This window comes from Chroicocephalus ridibundus, chromosome 5 (assembly GCF_963924245.1).
Source record: "Chroicocephalus ridibundus chromosome 5, bChrRid1.1, whole genome shotgun sequence".
Classification (NCBI taxonomy): Eukaryota; Metazoa; Chordata; class Aves; order Charadriiformes; family Laridae; genus Chroicocephalus; species Chroicocephalus ridibundus.
Window position 1 is genome coordinate 33,812,590 of NC_086288.1, and position 22,534 is coordinate 33,835,123.

At 46.3% G+C, this 22,534-nt stretch overlaps 3 protein-coding genes across 6 annotated transcripts; 2 read left to right on the plus strand and 1 right to left on the minus strand.

Moving 5' to 3' along the window:
- Positions 1 to 288: 288 nt before the first annotated feature.
- On the minus strand, positions 289 to 19,802 carry LOC134516003 (probable E3 ubiquitin-protein ligase HERC4). Of its 4 annotated transcripts, none has more exons than XM_063335769.1 (23): positions 19,557 to 19,798; positions 18,461 to 18,593; positions 17,727 to 17,803; positions 16,564 to 16,785; positions 15,712 to 15,803; positions 14,988 to 15,118; positions 14,060 to 14,202; positions 13,657 to 13,733; positions 13,249 to 13,343; positions 12,308 to 12,367; positions 11,625 to 11,727; positions 11,274 to 11,457; positions 10,778 to 10,956; positions 9,523 to 9,618; positions 8,212 to 8,325; positions 8,012 to 8,104; positions 4,667 to 4,807; positions 4,423 to 4,589; positions 3,231 to 3,297; positions 2,953 to 3,026; positions 1,736 to 1,919; positions 1,264 to 1,363; positions 289 to 646 (listed from the first exon to the last, which is right to left on the minus strand). In XM_063335769.1, the coding sequence occupies exons 1-23, from the start codon at positions 19,624 to 19,626 to the stop codon at positions 432 to 434; spliced, it is 2,817 nt and encodes a 938-aa protein (XP_063191839.1). In that variant the 5' UTR covers positions 19,627 to 19,798; the 3' UTR covers positions 289 to 431. The 4 variants fall into 4 exon arrangements, 3 of the variants coding, with proteins under 3 accessions (XP_063191839.1, XP_063191840.1, XP_063191841.1); XR_010071202.1 differs by having other exon boundaries at positions 611 to 646; positions 1,736 to 1,791; positions 19,557 to 19,802; XM_063335770.1 differs by lacking the exon at positions 9,523 to 9,618.
- On the plus strand, positions 4,981 to 5,437 carry PYURF (PIGY upstream open reading frame). The gene is made up of 2 exons (XM_063335772.1): positions 4,981 to 5,148; positions 5,296 to 5,437. The coding sequence occupies exons 1-2, from the start codon at positions 5,006 to 5,008 to the stop codon at positions 5,435 to 5,437; spliced, it is 285 nt and encodes a 94-aa protein (XP_063191842.1). The 5' UTR covers positions 4,981 to 5,005.
- On the plus strand, positions 5,472 to 6,199 carry PIGY (phosphatidylinositol glycan anchor biosynthesis class Y). Its single transcript, XM_063335773.1, has one exon. It carries the CDS (start codon positions 5,472 to 5,474, stop codon positions 5,700 to 5,702), a length of 231 nt encoding a protein of 76 aa, XP_063191843.1. The 3' UTR covers positions 5,703 to 6,199.
- Positions 19,803 to 22,534: the final 2,732 nt, after the last annotated feature.

The following is a 22,534-nucleotide window of genomic DNA, read 5'->3' on the forward strand; positions in this document are numbered from 1 at the left end:
ACAGATGAAAACTTTACCCTAGCTTCCTCTTGCAACAATGACTGCTTAGCATATACGGGTTGTATGTTTGGTAACATACAAATCACGGAATCCCTGCTGCTGAACGCTCACCAACTAAACAAGACCAGCACAATGCAAACAGGATGGACGTATATGTAAACAAACTTGGTTATCGGCTTGCTTCTTGGAAGCATGTTAAACAGGATTCCTCTTTCCTAACTTTATAATCTAACAATCAGGTATCTGGTCTAAGCCTATTTTTATAATCAATATAAAAATCTCAGTGAATACACACACTCAAGTGTTTATAAAGTGCAATAAACACAAGGCATGGTAGAAACCAGTAAATTGGAGTTATTAAGAGACAATTATGACAAATGAAACAAAGACTTGTTTTCAGATTTTTGCTTTAAAGTGCTCCTGACCAAGAGTTAGGGCAAGGCAAAAGTTTCATTATGCTCTATGGCATAGAGCAGCTTTTTCTTGAGTATTCTTCCACTGCTGTATCTGGGGAGGAACAAAATGCGGCGGCAGGTGCTGGCAGAAGGACAGAACTCATCTGGATTTTCTACTTTAGCATCTGCAATAGTAAATGTAAAATGCTCCAGTACGTTGCCAGGGATTCGATCAGATCCTGTCAGAAATGCTGAAAGAAGGGGGAAAAGAAAAACAAGTTAGCAAATTAAAACAAAAAATAAACAGGATAATGTTTGAAAATCATGAGGGAAAATTAGCGTAAAAATAGGGATATTTCCATAAGCTAATTATTATGCTTTGTTGAATTTGTACCTGAATATAACAAAGTGTCTTGCTGATTCATAATTATAAGTGCTCTTTTACTTATATAGACTTTGTGGATGAGAAAGGCCAGGCTAGGTTTGACCTTCTACATTTAAAAAGGATGAGCTAGCTTCTGCGATCCTTTGAGAAAGCTAAACTGCTTACACCAGCATAGTCTGCTCACACAAGTTGAGACCTCTCACCAACAACGGATAACCACAGAAGTAAAGGATAAAGTAATTGCAAGGTTCAAGGCGGTCAGACGCACTCAGGAGAGCCTCAAGGGACGTGAGAAGGGTCAGAACTGTGTCTGTGCAGTTCTTTGTGTCACTTCTTTGTGGTTTTCAATAGAAGAGGTTGGGGGGGGGGAACGTGTCGAAAAGCAGTTTGGAACTATAGTATTTTTCATTTCCAAGCACCCAAAACGTGTGTTGTGGGGGAGAGAAAAGGGCTATGAAAAGTTTTAAATGCCTGATATATTACCGATAAACATTTTCTTTTTTTCTTCTGGGAGTTTGTGAAACACAGTCCAAAAATTCCTGATGGTTTGATCTAACCTTTCATACTGGCTGTACTTCACATTCTGTCAAAGAGATAAAAATAAAACTGGCCAGTTAACGCTCACTATTTCAATTTTTATTTAAAGCAACAACAGTTTATCTGATAAATTTTACAACCCTGTTCATAGATACTAAAATCTTCTTAACCTCTGGAATCTGCTTGTTCGTTTGTTTTTCAAAGATTCATATGACAATCCTTGATTTTTAGTCCCTTTATTCTTGTACCCGATGTAGGTTAGAAAGAAACTCAAAACAACGACACAAATCAAGAAAAGAGACAATCCCTTGAGCTTCTGTTTTTCTGTTCATGACCTATGCACTCAACAAAAGACCGCGTTAGAAAGGGTTTATGCTCAGCAGACATAGCAGAAGATGACTGTGCTTGTACTCAGTACCTTTTGCAGCAGATTCCAGTCACATCTTGTGTGTCCCTGGAGAAGGATCTGGAGCTCTACAGGGAGAAACATCATCCACGTTCTAGCTGGGCAGCCTCTTAAAAACCCTTTCATAAAGTCTTCAAATGGCTTCCGTATCGATTCATTGAACACATAATTCACATACAAGTCAACAAATTCCTTCCTACAAAGATATTTTGAACCATACAAGCAATGTGATAGGTGCTTTTTTAAAAAGGAGAATTATAGAGAACTTTATTCCTTTATTCCATATGACCTGCTCTCCTGTAAAGACTAAGTCTTTACTGAGAGCAGTCATCACTCGCAATTATTTATTCACTGAATAAGCTGGGAGGATCATCACAAATAAAAGAGAATGCTGGCCAACATGAATTCATTTTGATCATCCTCCTTCTACTTCATGGGAACTCTCCAATGAAATCCTATCAGGCACTTCACTATTAAGATAGAACCTAGCAGACCTAAATGGTGTAAATTCAGCAAAACTCATACTGAATGCCCAAGACTTACCCTGAAATCAAAATAAATATTTGCACAGCTGTTAATCAGTAGTTTCATTCTTCTGCTTGTGATGGGGACTCATTTAGTGACATTGTACTTGTACAATCAATTCAATGTAAATGCTATACCTTAAGCTTCCTAAACAGCGCTTTCATGCATCCCTATGGGTCCTCAGATCATCTGCGTAACTCAGGCCACAGAATTTCTCTCCGTCCCCTGTGCTGAGGTTAATATTGACACGACACCTTATTCATAGATTGCTCTTCCTCTGTCACATACAAGATACATTCCATACATGTAACTAAGCAGGAAATATTTTGCTTGTAAAATAACCTTCTAGAGTTGTATCTATAGCTGAATTTCCCAGACCAGTTGTCTGCACTTCCCTGAAAATATTGTTCAGGGATATTTTATACATTTGTTAGGGATTTCCCTGATAAGGCCAGGCATCTCTGTGTATATGCAGATGCCAGGATGTCCAAGGATCCCCTTCTTATTCATTGCTTGCACAAACTGTCAATGTCTGGCACAAACGCAGCACATACAGCAAGAACTGAAAGCATACAACCTACTGGACAAAGACCAATGGCACAATGCTGATGTTTAATATTTTCTAAGAGTATATGGGGACAGGTACAGATATGACATTACATATGCTCATGACAAGACAACAGCATAAGAAAAATAAAACTGACCTGTTATCCTTAGTGACAGGAATGTTGGCACCATTTTTTTTAAGTTCAACAATGGAACCTTCTTCTTCTATTATCTATGCAAATAAATGAAAACATTGGATGCTATATCTATGTATGACAGATAAACATGTGCTACCTCTACCATTCTTTCTTTCTGTGGGGCCTGACATAGCACTCTTACTAGTTTGAGTTTACAGACAAGTTGTGCCATTTGCAGTGAGACATTGTCGTGCCTGAGCACACGCGTGGCACACCTGAATGGCATAATAATGTCTCACCGTGAAGTCCATGTCCAGGCTCTCAGGGTCATGATCAGATTCTTCATCCAAAATTCCCTGAAGTCTCCTTTCAAAAAACAAAGAGGAAGAAAGAGAGAAAAAACATGACCATTCAATGCACTTTCAAATTCCACTGAAAACCATCCTTGGACAAACAGTATTTAAACGCATATACATACAGAACACCTATATTCACACAGAACCTTCATATATGGCCCTAAATTGATCTGTACACTTAGAATCATAGAATCATTTAGGTTGGAAAAGACCCTTGGGATCATCGAGTCCAACCATCATCTCCACTCTACAAAGTTCTCCCTTACACCATATCCCTTAACGCCACATCTAAACAAGTCTTAAACACATCCAGGGATGATAAGCGGGACTTATGTCCCGCTGCTGCCATAAGCTGAGGGCAAATGCCTCCACCAGGAAGGATTCAGGCAAGTCCATCCCCACACCCTGTGGGAATAACTTTACACAAAGCTCCATGGCAAGCGGGTTTGGACCACAGACTTGCTCTTCCAAATATAATCTAGCGAGGAACTAAGCGTGGACCAGTGGGATGATCTGGTAGACCTGTTTTGGGGTGCAGCACCTCTGAAAGTATTGCAGGCAACCTGACGTTTCAGTCCACCTCAATAGTCACTGGCTTGTGGGAAGGGGTTCTCATCTTTTCGGTTGTTATAGCACTTATGTAGGAAGTTGGGCTTCAGGAGCCTAGAAACTTTATGTTGGTGGCAGCAGCACCTCTTGCTGATATATCTGCCTGAAATTTCCTTTCTCAGCATGTGGAAACCCCACATGCAGGTTCTCAGATTTGGCACAACTGCAGCATGTGCCAAAATTAGTAATCGGGTGCTTAGTTCTTCCAAGTCTGAACTACAGCTCAAAGTGGTTTTGAAATATACATACATTCACAGTGTGGACTCAAGCTCATGGGGAGCAGAAATCTGACCCCTTCTAAGCCACAGGGCTCAGCTTTTGATTTTGGCGATGCCGGCCTCTGTTCGAGAGCAACATCTGCACCCCAGACAAGGACCACCTTGGAGGTCTGTGGCTTTTAGCAGTTCCGCAACGGCAAACATAGCTGCCACAGGTATCCCAAACACAGCCCTGGGGATCTCTGTGCCTATGGTCAAGCAAGGAGACACGCCTCGGCTGTAGCTTCCCAGCTTGGCCTGGCTCATACCGGCCTACGTCTGGCAACAGCTCCTTGAAGTCCTCCAGGGTGGGTGCCAGGCCCAGCAGCTTCTTGTAGAGAGCCCCGGGGAAGGGGAAGGGCACCATGCACTCGTTATACAGGGCCATTCCGCACAGCATCCCAATCCGGAAGAAGATGTCGTCGCCGCTCGACACCTGATTAAAACCAAACACGTTAGAATAAAAGCCTTTCCCCGGGGCAGCCTCTCGGCCTCCCCAGCCCAGCCCCTTACCTGACTGGGGAACCATGCCAGGCCGGAGGCGAGGAGGCGGAAGGCCCCGCTGTTGGGCTGGCAGAGGCTCCTGGCGGCGACGCTGAAGAGCTCCTGCGACGGCCCGCCTTCGTCCACTCCTTCCTCGCCCACGAACGACACCTGCGAGCCCCGAGACACCCATAGCGACGGGGACACCGGAACCAGGGACGTGGAGGGGGAACGGAGGGAAGCGGAACCACTGTGCTCCCGCCGCCGCGCAGCCCGGGGCGCGTTGGCGCACGGACCAGAAGCGGCGCAGTGCGCCGCTTCTGGGCCGTGCGCCAACGCGCCCCGGGCTGCGCGGCGGCGGGAGCGGCCATGTTGCGCGGCGCCACAGTGGTGCTGCGGCGGGCGTTGAGCGGCGGGCAGGGCCCGGAACCGGGGCAGGGCCCGGTCTCGGTGCGGCTGGAGCCGTCGCTGCTGCGTTTCCTGGTGTGCCCGCTGTCCAAGCGGCCGCTGAGGTGAGGGGCCGGGGCCTCCAGGGCCCGCCGCGGCCTGCTGCTGCCCTCACCCCCCACCCCCTTCCCTCCCCGAGGAGCTGCCAAAGGGCAAACCCAGGTTATTCACTCCTCCTTTTTGTTTTGTTTTTTAATTCCTTGCCTGGCCAGGTATGACGAAGCTACCAACGAGCTCATTAACGAGGAGCTGGGCATTGCCTACCCCATCATCGACGGCATCCCGAACATGATCCCAGAGGCTGCCAGGACGACTCAGAAGAAGCCCCCAGCTGAGGGCTCGAAGCAGCCCTGAGGACCCACCAGCCACAGCGGTAAACTTGGGGCCGATGGCTGGAGGAGGCATGCTGCCCTCCCTGCCCACACTGACTGTACTTGTTCCCCTCCTGTCACTAGCAGGCTTGTTCTACTCAGCCAGCGTAGATGAAACCTTCCCACAGGGCTGCACCAGCACAAACAGCTTATGTTTCTACAGTCTCCTCCTTCCTGTTACAATACCGGTTTATGTATTCTTCCATCTGTGGACCTGGATGGGAATTAAGCTTTTTAGGCACAACTAGTGCGATGTGTTTGCTAACCCTTGTGCTTCTCTAAAGCAACGCGGTTCATTTAATCTCATCAGCTATTGCAGTTGATTGGAGGAGTTCCCTTCTGGCCCTACTGACTGTCATCATTTTTCTCTGGAACTGTATAACGTCCTCTGCAGCAGCCTATTACTTAATTACTGCTAAGGCAGATAAAGAGAAGGAAGAAGAAGAAACACTAATTCCTTCTAGTGGATCCCTTCAAGAGTGGTGTGTGTTCGTAGTAGCACTAAGGAAAATCTTCTAGGTTGTGATCGTTTTTACGAGGAAGAACTGTACCCTGACTGGAATAACTGATCTTAAACAATAAGCAATGACAACATGGAGCGATATGAATCTCTCTTTGAATTATGAGCTTTGGGTTTGTTTATTTGTTTTGAACTGATTTCTCACTGCCAGAAGAACATAAAATAAATTAGGTTGATGTTTAATAACCAAACTTGAGTTAAATGAAGATATTTACTTGGATGATACCCATGCCTGTATGTCCTTTTTTTTTCTGTATAAGAAAAAGATGGGGAAATGACAGCACTGCAGAAAAGACGCACTTGGGCATTTTGGGGTTTTGTTAGTGACCTCCAACATATTCCAGTGTCTGCTTAAGAGATAGATGTCCCTCTAGTACTTGTTAAATGTGTCTGAGTGCCCAAGTTTGATAGCCAGGCTGGGTCATCTTCATTCAAGAGGCATCTCCTGACAGGTTAGAGGAAAAATAACTCCAACTGAGCCCAGGATTTGGTAGCCAAGTTGGCAGCTACAAATGCTGTTTAACTGTGTAGGGTAACTTTCCCCTCAGTGCTATCTCCTCCTCAGTAGAGAGGGAAGAGAAGATACTTCTGCTAAATACTTCAACCTTCCCTGTTTTCATTTACAGCAACACTAGAGAATGGGGTGACAGACCACCATGAGGCTGACACATGCAAATTTCTCAGTACTGCCTGACAAAATGTCTTAATAGGATGGAGCTATGAAGGGGACAGGTTAATGCTATGATATTACATATCATAGATACATAATAGATATATAGATAGATACATGATATCTATTACAAAGGTTTCATGTTTATGTTTTGCTGATGGGTGGTTTATATCTGCAACATAAACACATGAATGTCCTTTACATGCTGAAAAATTCAGAAATGCAGCAGCAGGTTGTAAATACTGCAGACCTCGGTGTCTCTTGGTGGGATACTAATAATACAGTCAAATTGATCAGGCTGCTGCTAGGCAAATAATGCTGTGATGCCCAGTATGAAAGGCAGTGACCACAAACGGTGTATTTGAAGGCTGAATCTCGCTGTTTGTCGGGGCTCCTTGTACAACTAGTGGAGAGAGAGTCTAGAGCTAGAGGACAGTACAGAGCACGAGCCTTATCGCCTCCATAAATGAACACTTCTTTCAGCCGATATAGTGAGGAAGTGGGAAGAAAAGAAATCTTCCCCTAAGTGTACAGGAAGGAAAAGCTTTGACAGCTCTGGTGGCAAGAAGACTCACTTGGAAAGAACAAGAACTGGGTAACAGGGTACTGAGGTTGATAGTTCCTGCTGCACAGGTGTGGTGCCAGACTCTGACGGCCCTTGTGTTAGTGACTGGTGTGGAATGTGGTCCCTGAGCTCAGCTCTGCTCTGGCCAGGTGCCAGAGCCATCATGTTCCCGTGTCAGCCATCCGATGGCTTTTGCAGGGCAGGGCTCGTGTTGCAATACCTGAAGAAAATACGGCTGCCAGAAGCTTTGTGTGGAAACCACAGGCTAAAGCCACATGGAGGCAGCAGTGTTACAATCAGCTTTTCATCTCTCTTGCTGGCATTATCCTTCCTTTCCCTTCAGGCAGCCTCTCCATGACAGAAATGGCTTTTGTGGCTATGTCACTTGCTGGCCTCTAATGCTGGCTCCCCAGCCACCAGGTTTTTCATGTACAGCAAATTAGACTAGAGTCTTTAAACTCAGTCTAGCAGTAATAGTTACAGACTTTGGCAATTACCAGTTTCCTGAGCAATCCCATTACATTACCCCAAAGCAATCTCAAAGTAAATAGCACTGCCACGAGCATTTAACTTATGCCAACAAAGCTTGATGGCTACCTGGAATAAGAATATAAGATACTGCCCTCCAGACTTACTCTACATCCCGCGTAGAACAAGTTTTATAATAATTTGATGTGTAGTTGTTTTGTTGGATGCTCAATGAATACCAAAACCCTTCTACCGATACTTAGTAACACTGAAAACCAAAGAACACTGCAGCAATATATTCAGAGCTAACAAATAATACAATTTGGTATCTTACCTGTAAGATCTTCCTGAATTGCAGGGTTTGGGTGAGATTTAAATGGGTCCATATGTCCTGCAGAAGGCACTGTCTCTTGACTGGAAAAAACCACTGTCCACAGCCCATCAGTATTAGGGGTACCCGAAGAATGAAGTAGCAGTGTATTAGCAGTGTATTTATCTCTTCTAAATTATAAAAAAAAAATTGTCCACACTTACATTACCGAAGAACCTGGACAGGACTTCGCATTCTGCGTAATGAACATTGATCTTGTCTTGCGTGTCAAAGATGCATGGATATTTGGTCAGCTTCCGTATGGACACCTGAAATTGCTGAAATGACAAGAAAGAAAATGACGTGTTGATTTTCGCTTGCAAAATCAGAGTTCGGGGGTACATGTGCAGACTGAACTGCCAGTCTGTACCCTGGCAAACTCCTGTGTCTCTGAAACATGCCCTTGTTGTGTACACAAACACTACACCAGCAGAGACACGCTTTTTAAAAGCGGATTCTAAACACTTCTGTGAGTGGGGAGCCCTGACAGAGAGGCATCTGAAATGCCTGTGCAGGCAGACGCTTGTATTACGATGCCCCAAGAGAGAGAGAATGATTTTAATAGCATCTTGTATAATTCTTCTAAATCAGAACACATAATAAAAATGCTCTGGATACCCAGGTTATAGTACATTGCTGCTAAAAACCATTGGGTTTATTATCTGTAATACCAAAGTAGATACTAGTATACAAAATAATCTAATTCAAAGTGTTACACCTCCTGTATGATAAGGCAGCAACTTCAGGTAATGTCCTATTTGGCTTTTGATTCTATACTGTTTCTCAAACCGCCTCCTCTGCTCTGGTTAATTGGTACAAAATTGGTACACTAGCAAGTGAAAGCTTATGAAAAAATTAGGCAGCTGCCCTTTGAATTCTAGCCAAGTTGTCAGAAAACTGCATTTTTTGCCTAAGGAAGCCCCTATTATCCACGTTTCTATTTCATGCTGGTTGCTGTGACACCGATTGCATTTGGTAGCTAATTTTCATTCCTTCTTGTCATCAAGAAATGAACCATTTCACAGATTATTTTTTATTACCACAGCTTTGGTTTTAGATGTAAGCAAATTGAAATGCTCAGTAGGGTTTCTACGTAAGAGTTTAAAGAGACCTCACAATATTTCTGTTAATTAAACATAATAAAATCCAGAGTAACAAGAAGTATAGCAACCACCCTTCATGGTGCTACTTCACACTGGTCACCAGTTCAAAGCAAATAGAGCTGCTTAAGATGCTGTAGGACAGTCCTGACTCTCAGAACCAGGGGGTCATCTCAGGAAAAGGCGCTATTGTAGCAGCTAAAATACTGGGACGGTGAATGGCTTGCATAATTTAGAACAGCTGGAGGGAAAATGCATTGGTTTTGAGATGTACTGGGCTAGAGTCTAGAGTTGACTTCCATATATATCAACTCATTTAAATAAAAAAGGGGGGAAAAAATGTGTTTTGCACTGCTGGTAAGATTTTATACGTACGTCTATCGTAAGGATCCAACAGCATCTGATAATCTCTTTCACTTGAGGCACATAGAAGTTGGTTTTTTGTACTTTGAAACCAGTCCTGGAGTTCACCTGCATTGATACACGCAATATGAAAAGGGGTGTCATCAGACCTAGTGAGCTACGCGTCTGTGTGGCAGGACAGTCCTAAGGAGTAATAGGGCTTTCCGCAGAAAGCTCGGAGACCCTGCACGGAAGCGGAAGGATAGAAACGCTACAAGTAGCACAGCACTCCACAGCGAGAGGTTTCAGAACTTTATACCCACATATAAACGAGCAGGAAAGCAATTTTCATTTACAATGAAGACCCCTTAACAGGACTCCAGCAGGAAAGGTGTGTTTCACTTTGAGTGTCTTTCATGTTGCAAGAGAATCTGAAGTTCCCTGTTCATGTTCATACTTGTTGCCTGCAAAGGCAGGATTTTTGGGGAGACGGTGAACATGTAAAGCTCCAAGTGATGTAGCCACTTACAGAGGGGCAGGCCTGCTGCACTTTTGAGTTTATTTATCTGGATAAACACAGATTCAGGAGTCTATAAACTTCGAGGCCCAAATCTGCATTCTCAGCGAAAAAGATATTCAATTCTGAACAAAATTTAACAACTTTCTCTGATTCATACTAAGTGCATGCTTGAGCTCTTGACTTTCCTAAAGTTTGAACATCTCAGCAGGAGAAAGGACAGTTGTCAAGAAGAATACAGCTTTTGCCCCCTTTCTTCCTCCTGTTCGTATGCAGCTCTAATCCTGTTGTCCCAGCAATTTCTCAGGTAACAGACTCTTAAAGCATCACGCAGCGTTACTACAGCAGCCACCGTGTGCCAAGCAGGGGGGTCATCTTCGAAATGCCGTGAGCAGTTCCTGGGGTGAGGGTTCTCACCAGCAGAAAGGGGAATGGTCATGCTGCGTAACGGACACCACATCCATAGCTCTGTACCCATCAATGCACGTGCTCCTCACACCCCTGACAGCATCCCTCCCCCTGCCAAGGGGCTATAACATGCTTCAGTTCTTCATTTCTATAGAGGGTCAGCCAGGCACAACTCAAGAGCAGGATTCCTTCAAAGCTATGCTGGTGTACAGCCAAAGAGATTCCTCGAGCAATGTCAAATGACAAGGCCCCATGTTCCCTTGTAAGAAGGCAAACCAGAGAATTCAACAAGTAAAAAGGATTAAAATACTCTTAACTCAAACTGATACGTCCTATCTAACCACAACCCAAACATTTCCTCACCTGGTAAAGCATCTGCAGTATTTGCAGAGTCGCGGTTTCACGTGAGTGCAGGTGAAAGAGCTGTCTTTGGAGGTTTCTGACTCCCGTGATAAATTGAGACAGGTTTTCCTGGGAAACCTTCTGATACAGAATGACCAGCTTCTTGAAAAAGGATGTTTCTAGATTTGACCACAGGCATTCTGTAAAGGAAACAGCTAGTGAAGTATCCCTCAGAGGTAACATGCAAATAACTGCAATTTCTGGATGAAGCTGCATTTTGTCTTTTTATCAAGTGAACCAAACCAAAAAAAAAATGCTTAATTTTGCACTACAAAAATTAGTAAACCTCAGACTCAGAATATTTTTTTTCCAGTGTTCTTACTGTGTAGACCCCATGTTTCTATTTCTACCGAAAGCATTTCTTTCAGGCTGAACTCTGTAACAAATTCCATCAGCGATACTAACTCTTGCTCCGCAGCTGATTAAATCATTCGGTTCTCTCATCACAAAACCCTACCAAGAATTTGCCGGTCCTTTTTCTGGAGCTTCGTGATGGCTTCTCCTAGCAGCCTAAGAGAATGGGAAGAGCTGTCATCCTGTCCCTGCAGAAGGAAAGGCAAGATCAGGTAGACTCTGAAATTTTCAGGTGAGATGGGAGAGGAAGACAACGATGGCAGTAACATCTCAATCCCCTTTTGCACCTTCAGAGGGAGAAAAAAAAAAGAAAAAAGAGGCAAGGGTTAAAAATGCAATTACGTTTTGCCAAAATCATCTACAAATTAGGTTGGCATGAAATTGCCAAGTTTCATGCTCAAATCCAGAGCTCCTCAGTATCTGTGTAGTGAGAGTCCTCACATCGAATCCCTACCTCCTTCAAGACTTTTGGCTGCTTGCTGATCTTCTCGTAAAAACGTTGCACTTCTGTCAAGTCTACACCCGAAAAGTCTTTGGAAGTTTTGAAATGTTTGTCTCTATCACAAAGGTAAAAAAAAACCAACAACAAATGATGTGAGAAGTTGTTTTTTTGCTACTGACTGAACAGCGAAGCATCCTAACATCAGAAAATACTTGGGAAGTTCAGCTCTGACCCCAGTGGGTATAATTTCATCTGGTATAAGATGTTCTCACTGGGGTGTGACCTAATTAACACTCTGACCTTCGGGTCCTACGTAGCTGTGTGCTGTCACTGATAGGCTTCCTGTATTTCACCCTAAAACAACTTGCACTTCAGTGCTGGGAGGAGCTATTATGGATCCTTTGATCCTTTGGGAGCTGTAATATTGCCTAAAGGGATTATCATGTGTTAAACGTCACTATAGGGTAATCTGCTAGACTGTGAGCTTCTGTAGAAAATTTCAGTAGGACTGGGGAGATAAAAAACGTTATTGTAGCTTGGACTTTGAGAAATATAGACTTGCTTCTTGCAAATTCAGATATGACTAATCTCTATGTACGTGGCCTAAAATAACACTTTCTAGTCTAAAATAACACTTCCCGGTCAGCTTACATGCAGCCAATATATTCCGTTACGTCTCAGTCAGCACATTCTACCTTTTCTCCAGGAAGCTTCCATTGATGCAAGCCTCGGATGAAAAGATCAGTCTGATTTTCCTGATAGTAAAAAACAAAGCAAAGTCAATCCTTTCAACATGAGGAGCAACTTCAGGTTTGTAATTCTGAAAGAACAAAAACGTTCCCAGCGCTTGAAGGGACACTAGACTTACTCACTACCTGTATTCCTGGTTCTGTTCTTATTAAAGCCACTATTTCATCAAGCAATTTGCTGTCAGGCCCTTCCTGTTGAGATCTGGAAAGAACCCTCTCTCCTTCACCTTCTCCACAACCACTTTCCGTAGGATCCAAACCGTACTAAAAGTGGCCAGGGAAACATTTAGATCCAAATTAGCCAAGATTTTTAAATGCTTAAAATTAGCAGCTGGAGTCAGACTTTCCCAAAGAAAATAACCTTCCACGTAAGATCTGAAAAAAGACTACATAATCATAATTCTCAGCCATAAGCGTAAGGCTTCCCACAGCAGTATATACTTACTGCTTTTGAAAATGGGTAACTAAAGAAGGGATCACGGATTTTTAAATGCTGACACACACACAAAACGTTCCAGTTTGGGTACTCTGAATTATGATTTTTGCACAAGGCGTGGGTCTGCAGACCGAATCTTTCACTGATTTAACTTGTCAGCTCTTCATCAACTTAACAACCACGCTGTGCAAGCAGAGGAGGACAGGCTTCCGAAGCCAGGCAGTACGTTTGCTCTGTTCCTGCAAAAGGGTTATCGAAGGGCCGTTGCTTATCAACAGACCTTTTTCCTGTGCAAAAAAAAACTTAAGTAAGAAGTGCCAGTATGAGATTCTGTCTCAACTAAATTCTTGAACATCAGTTCCTACAATAGTCTCCAAAGAATAATCATTTTTAGAGAAAATCATGCATCGGGGGCGGGGGGAAAAAGAAACACAGCAGGCTTCTGACTTACTTTTTTACACCCTCCCACTGTCGCGAACTGGAATTGGAAATCCATCCATCCACAGCTTCATCCTTCAGAGTGGCAATACCATTCAAATAAGAATTCTGTGTGAAATGCACGAAAATATTGACAAGATTACAGGTCTAGCAGACAGGATTCTTTTTTTCAAGCCACTCATTACAAGAAGATTTCAGCCTCAGTATGAACAAATTAATGGTCACCCAGCCTGATCCAGATGCATTAACCGCAGAACAGATACATAACTGCAATGTAAGTAAGTTTCTGGGTAAGCATGGAAATAACTGTAAGAGACAGATATGAACTTGGAGCGCTAAAAGCAGGATGGAAAATCCAAATGTTTCCAGCAGTTATGTGAACAATGGTAGAATTAGAAGCCATGATCAAATATGCACGTACCTCGTCATTCTTGCAAAGGACAATACTTTGGTTTCCTCCTGCAAGAATTTCATGCACGTTCTGTGACGTCTTGTTTGCTGTAGAAGAGTAAAAAGATTTTCCAAGGAACATTTGAAGACAGAGTTACCCTCAGGAAGTTCAGTGCACAGATGTGGGACAGTAAAAAAACCCCTCAGATAGTAGCTATCTGTCTAAAAGTTGATTCTATGTGTCCGTTACCCATGATGATAAATCAAGCAGCAAATGGAATTATCCACTGTAGAATCTGTCGGGATGACCAAGCAAGCATGAGACATAATGTTAGCCTCTCAGTGTAAACATGGAATCACAAAAGCAAACAACTCCCTGGAAGAAACAAATACAGATTGTACAATGTCATTGTAGGTTCTGCAATGGTCATTACCCTTGCAGGATTTTCCAGTATTCACTGGTGAATTGATGGGAAGTGGTATCAACTGCTTAGGCTGACGCCCCAGCTGTCCTTTTGCACCCGAACCAAACGAATAGACTTTGTCCAAGGAGGGGACATAGACCAGGGTGTGCTGTCTGTTCAGAAAAAGAAAAATGGTCATAATAAGCTAATACCACTGTGCCAGTCAGAACAAAATTTACAGATATGTTTTCAGAGTGGATAGCTGAGGCTTGTCTTTAAAAGTCATAACAATCCAGCTAGGGAATCCCTTTAACCAAAGTCTTAGGACGTTTCCTTGCATAAACATTCAGCAATAAAGAAACATATGGACTCAAATTTCCTATACGATCCTCTAACGTTTGTGATTCACCCCGGTCCCACATGCAAAAATAAAGTGTTATGCCTTGCCAGCTTCATGCCTTTCCATTTTTAAAAGGGCAACTGCTATGCTGCCGAGCCTGACGCAAAGCCCAGGAAAGCTGACAGGAGACTTTTTCTGGCCCAGTGCCAGAAAGGCAGAATGAAATTGGGTAATTATCACCACTCTTCGGTTCTTTCTAAGGACCCACCAGTTTGTCAAAGTGGACGGGAATTCGGTGACTTTCCCGATGCAGGCTTTTGACAGTCTTTTGCCCTTTGGAAGTCAGCAGACCCGTAATTTCTTAGAAGAGCAAAAAACCAAGTGCTTCTGGTGGTTTTTTGCAGCCTTCCCCCTCTGCTCGTCACAGGCTGAGGGTTCTGCTTTCACTGGGGCTGTGGCAGGAGGGTGGCTTACGTTTAAAGAGTGGGTGATACTCTGACAGTGCTGACCTCCTGGGATGCAGGGATTTGAACATCTTGGTGATGCCCCTCCCTACTGTTCTTTGGTGATTTCCCTAAGACCTGGACCTTAGAAGGCATGTTATTGGTGATTTCCCACCTGCCACAGGCAACCTGCGAAACTCTTGCTCCCCACAGCTCGGCCACCAAGCGAGGCGTGAGTTCATTCCGGGTGGAGTTGTGACCAAGCTGGCCAGCCCCTCCTGCTCCAAAGGTGCACACCAACCCCTCCTTGAAGATGAAGAAGCAAACGACAGGATCACTGCACTATTAACAGCATTCAAACAGTCACCACCGAGAGTGGGAGCCGGCAAGACACAGCATGTTATATGGGACTTGATTCAAAACATCCCTGATTCAAACACAGATAGAGTTCACTTCTCATCAAGCCTCATCTTACGTTGTCTAATGTCCAAATCATTTAACTCCTGAGACGAGCAACTTCACTCCTGAGAATAATTGCCTGTTGTTTAAGAGTTCTACTTGTATGAGTAAACCCTAGTGAAGTAGCTATCGTTCCATTTTCCGAATTCCCCTATATGCTACAAAAAGAGATAATATTTTCAAAAATACTGAGAGTTGAGCTGCACCTCTTTGCCCCAGGATTCCCATCCACCATCTCCCTGCAAAAGTTTGCACGCAGGTGACAGGAACCTGAGAAAAGGCCAGTTTTCCCAATAGCTTAGCTAGCATCCTTTGGGAATTGTCTTCAGACTGGGATGGAAGCAGGCGTTGTCACCCCAATTTCTCTGTGCTAAGTTTTAGCAGTGTATCTTTTCTCCCAGGGTGAGGTCTCACATGCTGACTTCCCATTTCAGACTCACCTTGGAGAGAACTGCAGTATGATCTGCCCCACATGAGATAAATACAGTCTTCCAGTGCTCTAACGCTCCAATGTATGATGGGCAGCCCCTGTCTGGAAAGAAGATAGCACTGCTGAAGTGAAAGAGGACTGGGGGGGGGGTTAATCACACAAAGAAAGATTTGGAAAATAGAGGGGTTTACTGCTTTTCAGTCCTCTCTTACAGCAATTCATGTATTTACAACTTAGCTTTGAGTTGTTTTCTACCCTCCACTTCAACATACTTTCTCATAATGTTCTTTTTCATAGGGTTTTCTTTTAATTTATATTCGATCTGAAACAAAACACAGCGCCTTCACATCTGTTTTCCAAAAGGTACTTGGTTTCAAAATATCTGGCTCTCAAGAGTGTGGGCTCACTCAGACCCCGATGCCTTCAGGTTCTGTCTAGGTAGAGCAACTCTGCTCTAGCCTTCTAGGTTTGAAGACAATGGGTGATTTTAATTCTTCTCTCACCTTGTGTTTACAGAGAATTAAAGAAGGCAAAGAGGTATAAAATTAATTGCCTTCATGGAAGACTGCCTGAAGAGAGCATGGGAGTGGAAAGAGACCTCTGAGACCTTTTAAGAGTCCATGCTATCCAGTTCGCCACATAAATGATTGGAAGTTCTGTGTAGAAATACAACCCCTAAATCCCTTGTCCCTGCATGCCTCTCCTGGTCAGGAAACAAAGAACTTATCCAGGCATACTTTCTTCAAAAGACTTTACTGGCCACTGCTGCTCCAATGGGGCCTGGCAGTGCTGAGGAGCCACTCCTGTGTCTGCAGTAAACTCACTGACCGGGAAACACCTCCCTGCTGCTGTCCTTCCTTACCTTCTGTGTCTCCAAGTCCCAGCTGTCCAAAATCGTTCTTTCCCCAGGAGTACACAGCTCCAGAGAGTGACACGGCGGCGCTGTGAGCTCCTCCAGCAGCAATTTGAGCGAGTGGGATGCCCTTTAGTCTTTTCACCAGCTCTGGTTGGGGGATGGTCGTGGTTTGGCTCCCCACTCCAAGCTGACCATGGGTGTTCTGGCCCCAGGTGAAGAGCTCGCCTCCTTCACGCACAGAACAGAAGAAAACAGCTCAGCCTCACTGCTTCCCTTGAGTCTTTGCACTTTGGGAGTGGGAGTGAAAATCAGTGCTGTTTTCAGGGATCTAGCTGCAAGGTGAGACCAGCAGCAGGAACCAAATCTTCCTGATTGCTTCTGACCCCTTTGAGGCAGCCCCATGCTGCCCATGTGACTCAGCACAGCAAGAATAAAGGCAGGGTGTTCCCACCTCTAAAGCCATTACTTGCAAGAAGTTCCCAACCAGAGGGGTGCTCCAACATAAGAATGATCAGGTCTGGTGGCTGCAGCGTGGGGAGGCCACGTCTGCTCAGCACAACACACCCTTGCGGAGGAGTAGTGCTAAGGAACCAGAGAGAAACAGAGCAGCAGGTCCCTGGGTGCTGGGAGGAAAGGGCAGCACCCAGAGCCAGCGCGCTTTGTGTCACAGAATCATAGGGTTGGAAGGGACCCCTGGAGATCATCTAGTCCAACCCCCCTGCCAGCGCAGGGTCACCTAGAGCAGGTTGCACAGGAACGCGTCCAGGCGGGTTTTGAATGTCTCCAGAGACGGAGACTCCACCACCTCTCTGGGCAGCCTGTGCCAGTGCTCTGGCACACTCAAAGTAAAGAAGTTCCTCCTCATGTTTAGGTGGAACTTCCTATGCTCAAGTTTGTGCCCATTGCCTCTTGTCCTGTCCCCGGGCACCACTGAAAAGAGCCTGGCCCCATCCTCCTGACACCCACCCTTTAAGTATTTATAAGCGTTGATAAGGTCCCCCCCTCAGCTGTCTTTTTTCCAGACTGATGGGTGGTGTCCCCCACCCATTGCTCATTGCTCTCTAATGGTGTCACCAACTACCGGGAGGAGTTCAACCACTCCCTTCCGACAGCAAGCCTGCCATAATGTGACTCCCATTTGGAGGAGAAGTGTGCTTGAAAGAGGTTACCTCTGGAGAGCACCATGGCGTGGTGGTCCCCACACGCCATCTGAACAATATGTTGGTTTCCCAGTTCTTTCAACAGCCTGCAAAAATAAGGAAAAAAAATAATACTAAATCAAAATAGGTAGCTGCTGTGTTGTGACACAAAGTAAATGAAGAAGATCCTCTGCTCACCAAGTCCTAGCACATTTAGCAGGAATTACATGGAAAAATATGTCGCCTGTAAGTTGATTCACCCTGCTCTTATGTTAGCCTACTGCAGCTGGGCTGATTTGATTGGGGTTTGCACCACGGGAAGCTGGAAGAAAATTAGGCTCAGCCCTGGGCAAGTCAACAGAAAATCTGTTGTGCTGTTTTCAGATGATGGTTACCCTCACAGCTTCATCAGAAGGTGGCAAGGTTCAGATGTCCTTGGGTCTTCACCTGCAGCTTTCCCAAGCCACATGTGGTTTGCAAGTCATCTGCATTACTCTGGTATGTGCTACTGATCCTTACTAAGTTTGAGAGAAACCTGTCTCATGCATCCCAAGCAGCTCAGATCTGGTATTATCTTCAAAGTCAGTACACTTCTTGCTGGGTAACAAAAAAAGATAAAGTTTTGGGTACTAAGAGGGAATGTGTTCCAGTTCCCCTTCTACAACAGGAACATACCTCAGTCTCTTGGATGTTACCTTTAGGAAAAGTGGGCCACCTTCTCTGAACTTTACCATCCGTACCTCCACCCTGTGAAAGCTTCTTACCTTGTCTTAGAGAGGCTGGCTACAGCTGTAGTCCAGTGTTCAGAAAGCTCCCCATTAGGGGAGAGAACGAGCCTATGTGTTGCATTGTGGTTTGAGCATTGCATCTTCTCATTCCTCTGCGACTGCGTATGCTCTGGAGAACAAACACAGACGGACGCGATGGTCACGCTAAGGCAGCAGGCATCCTAACCATCTCGGCCCCCTTCCCAAGATCTCTGTGGGCTACTGCTTTCACCAAGAGCTTCTGCTCCTCAGGAAGAAGTGAGACAAGTGTGCCTGACTTATTTTCTTAGGCCACGCCAGACAACTCTCCTGGCTAGCACTAAAAGGCATTTCTCCATCTCTAAGGCTGCTGTGCCACCAGTTGCCAAGACAATCAGTGAAACGTCAGCAGAGCACACTGTTACTTTTGCACAGCTGTGGAGAGTGTCCATGGGAGATAAAGCACTTCATGAGGTATCTGACTGCCCCACATTTGTCACAACTTTGGCAATGGGATGCATTTAAGCCAGATGTTTTACAAGACGCTGGAGGAGCAAAGATGGAATATTAACACACTGCCCATTTAAAACAGAGGGAAATCCCTTCTTGCCGGCAGGTGAGGGTCTGCAGGTGCTTTCCTGACCCTGAGGCACCAGATCCACGCAGTTACTCGCCTGTGGCCCCTACTGCAGTGCAAGTGTCTGAGAGCCAGGATGCCCGAGCGTGAAAGGCGGTCATCAGCAAAGCCTTCCCTGATTTACCTAACACCTCTGCTCTGTTGGCAGACCCACTGTCCACCCTTCTCACACCTCCCCAGCTTAATCACAACACGTAACCAGAGAGGAAAATTCACGGCTCTTCCCCGGCATGGTCTCCCTCCTCCCAGCCTCCCCCCGACTGCTCGCACTGGGACATGTCTAAGCACCTCTAAGCAGCGGGTTCGCGCTCCCTGAGAGGCGGCACAGCACATTACTGCCACTTTAACCGTCCCGAAGGGTCTCACCGCCGAGGGCACGGCTCCGGCGGCGGGTCCCCCGCGGTCCGGGAGCCCCGGCAGGGCTCTGGCTGCCCCCCCTGCGCCCTGCCCGACCCCTCCGCTCCCGCCGGTGGGTACCTGCCGTGCGCCGCGGCCGCTGCCGGGTGCCGCTCCCCCGGGCACGCCGCCGCCGCCGTCCCGCCGCCATCCCCGCTCGCCGCCCGACAGCTCGGCGGCAGGGCCGGGCACAGCGCCGGTGACAGCCCCGGGGACGCCCCGCCCCGGCGGGGAAACGGAAACCGAAACTCGGCGGATGCGGCGGCAGCGGGAGGAGGAGGAGGGGGCGCGGCCGGTTCCCGGCATCGCCGTCGTCGGAAGGTCCGGAGCCGAGGCAAAGGCGGACCCGAGGAGCTGCGGGGCCTTGCGGAGCTCCCGGCTCCCTCCGGCGGCCGCTGCTCGGGGTGGGCGGAGAGGGGAGACCAGAAAGCGGGCAGAAGGATGCTGGGGGGTTCCATATGGAAAAGGCATCCGTTTGACTTCATTATTCACCTCGGAGAGTGACCCGCCGGTGTCCATCCTTTATAGCTTTCTATAAGCTCAGTGACCTACTCTGCTGCTCCCTGTATCCTGAGTAAGAGTCCACCCAAATTCAGAGGGGCTACTTGGCTGGGTGATGTCAAGCAGCAAGTGAAATGCGCAGTTTAGAAGCATACCAACATCTAAAAGCCGTCTGCTTCCATTCTCACATAGTCTCTCCTATCCCCTGCTAAATCTCCCCCTTGCCTTCAAAGACCCTGGAAGCTTTCCCCCCTGCCCCCCCGCCAGAAGGCCACCCAGCTCACCCCACCCCACCTCCCGCACCTTCTCACTGGAATGATGCATGCAGGACCATCCGGATGACGAAATAAGGGATACCGATGTGAACAATGAAATGGATCGAAAAACATAAGGGCATTTTCATTGTATTCCTAATAGCTTCCACTGATGAATTAAATTCAATCTGCTTAAGAAAAAAATATGCTGCTGAATACTAAGCGCAGGTTTTAGTGGAGCATTCTACAAGAGTCCCAAGAAGCACAACATGAATCTATAGGTTTGTATTGGTGTTCACTGAAACACAATGGAAATTTTGTTACTGGGACACCAGAAGCATTTAATGTATTTGAATGGAGCAGCCTGTGGTGCACAAAAAGAGACACAGAGGCCCCTGAGGTGAAGAAAAAAAAGGGTGTGGAGGAGCTGCAGAAGCAAAGCAAGGTGACCCCGGGGCATACAGTAATTGACTTCTCCCCAGGGAGGAGCAACCCAGCCTGTCTTTCTCAGCCACTTCACTACACACACTACGGGGACCTTATCTCCTTCCACAGTACATAGGGAAGTCTTTAGATCAAGAAATACCGAGCTAGAGCTGTGAGACCAAAAGCATGAGCTACTAAGGGACACTAGGGGTCCTTCTGCACCAAAGTATGAACTAAGGCCTCCTCCTTGGGAGGAAAAACTGCTCCAAGCAGAGGTAAGGGCACTTGCCTCCTCTGGCACACAAATGAAGAGATTCAAGGGGAGGAAAGGAAACATAACAATGCCTTCCTTTCGGAGCTATGTTTTTTCTCCTGCCAAGTAGATTGCTGACAATGACTTCATGTCAGATAAGTTTGCTCTGGTGAGCTGCTGCAGGTTCCTTAAACACCTTGTGGTTCTCTGCCAGGAGGTACCAGGACTTGTGATAGTCTGACCCAAAGGAATCTGGGGACCCATGAGGGAGATGCCTGGCAACTGGCAGGAGACAGAGGAAAGAGATGAACTGTGCAAAATGCTTTTCTTCATAGAATCATAGAATGGTTTGGGTTTGAAGAGACCTTAAAGATAATCTAATTCCAACCCCCCTGCCATGGGCAGAGACACCTCCCACTAGACCATCTTTCATAGCTAGAACTGGGTTTGACAGACATGTCCATCCATGTTTTGGCCATTTCACCCCTTTTCATCACTTCTATAGGGCCTTACCCATAAAAAAAAAAAAAAAGGCAAGCAAAACCCCCATGTGTCAAACACCTCCAGTTTGGCACAGTGCTTTCTTATGAGGGCAGCCGTTCTCCCAGGAGAACAGCATGGAGCACTTCCAGCGTGAGTAGAATGGAGAAATCCAAGGAAACATATGCCAATGCCATGACATCCCAGGAGGAATGTCACACGGCGGGCCCCAGGGAGCTGAGGAAGAGTGTGGTGGAAGCCCATTCCCACAGTGTCGGCAGCCGAGTGGGCATCAGTGGGTCGATCCCTCCAGAGCAGATTTGGGAGCCTGGATACTTGCAGCCCCTCTCAGCTGGCCTGTCTGACTGATGGCACCCAGCTCACACTCCGCTCTGCCTCGGAAGGGACGTGGTGGCCTAGGGACCACACAGCACGGCTCAGCCACATCCCCCAATTTCACAGCGAGGGACATTTCATCCTTCCCCAGACAGAGTGCCAAAGCAGCGCCCGCCGCGCAGGCCCTGACAGTACCAGTGCTGAGCATCGCCTCGGCCTGGCCAGCCCCACACAAGGTGAAGCCCCCACAGGCGCAGCCAGGCCTGAGGGGAGGGAGTGAGCACAAGGGCAGAAAAGAGTCGTCTGGGCCACCCCATTGCCCTGCGCCTGAGGGGTTTAACAGCACCACGATGCTTTGGGGTACTTCACTCTCCTGGCACTCTCCTGACAGACTCGAGCAGCATCGCCCAGCACTGCCCAAGGAATATTCCCTGTTTCTGCTGGTGACAACAGCCCCCTGCCCTCAGCCCCTCAGGGATCCCTCAGGAGCCATCCCAGGACAGCCACCACAAGCCAAGCCAGCACTGGGCAGCAACTTTGTCCCCAGTATGTAGAATAGAATCAGAATCACAGAATAATTTGGGTTGGAAGACACCTTTAAAGGCCATCTAGTCCAACACTCCTGCAATGACCAGGGACACGATCAATGAGATCAGGCTGCTCAAAGCCTCATCCAGTCTGGCCTTGAACACTTCCAGGGATGGAGCATCTACCATCTCTCTGGGCAACCTGTGCCAGTGTCTCACCACCTTTATTGTAAACAAATTCTTCCTTCTATCTAGTCTGAATCTACCCTCTTTTAGTTTAAA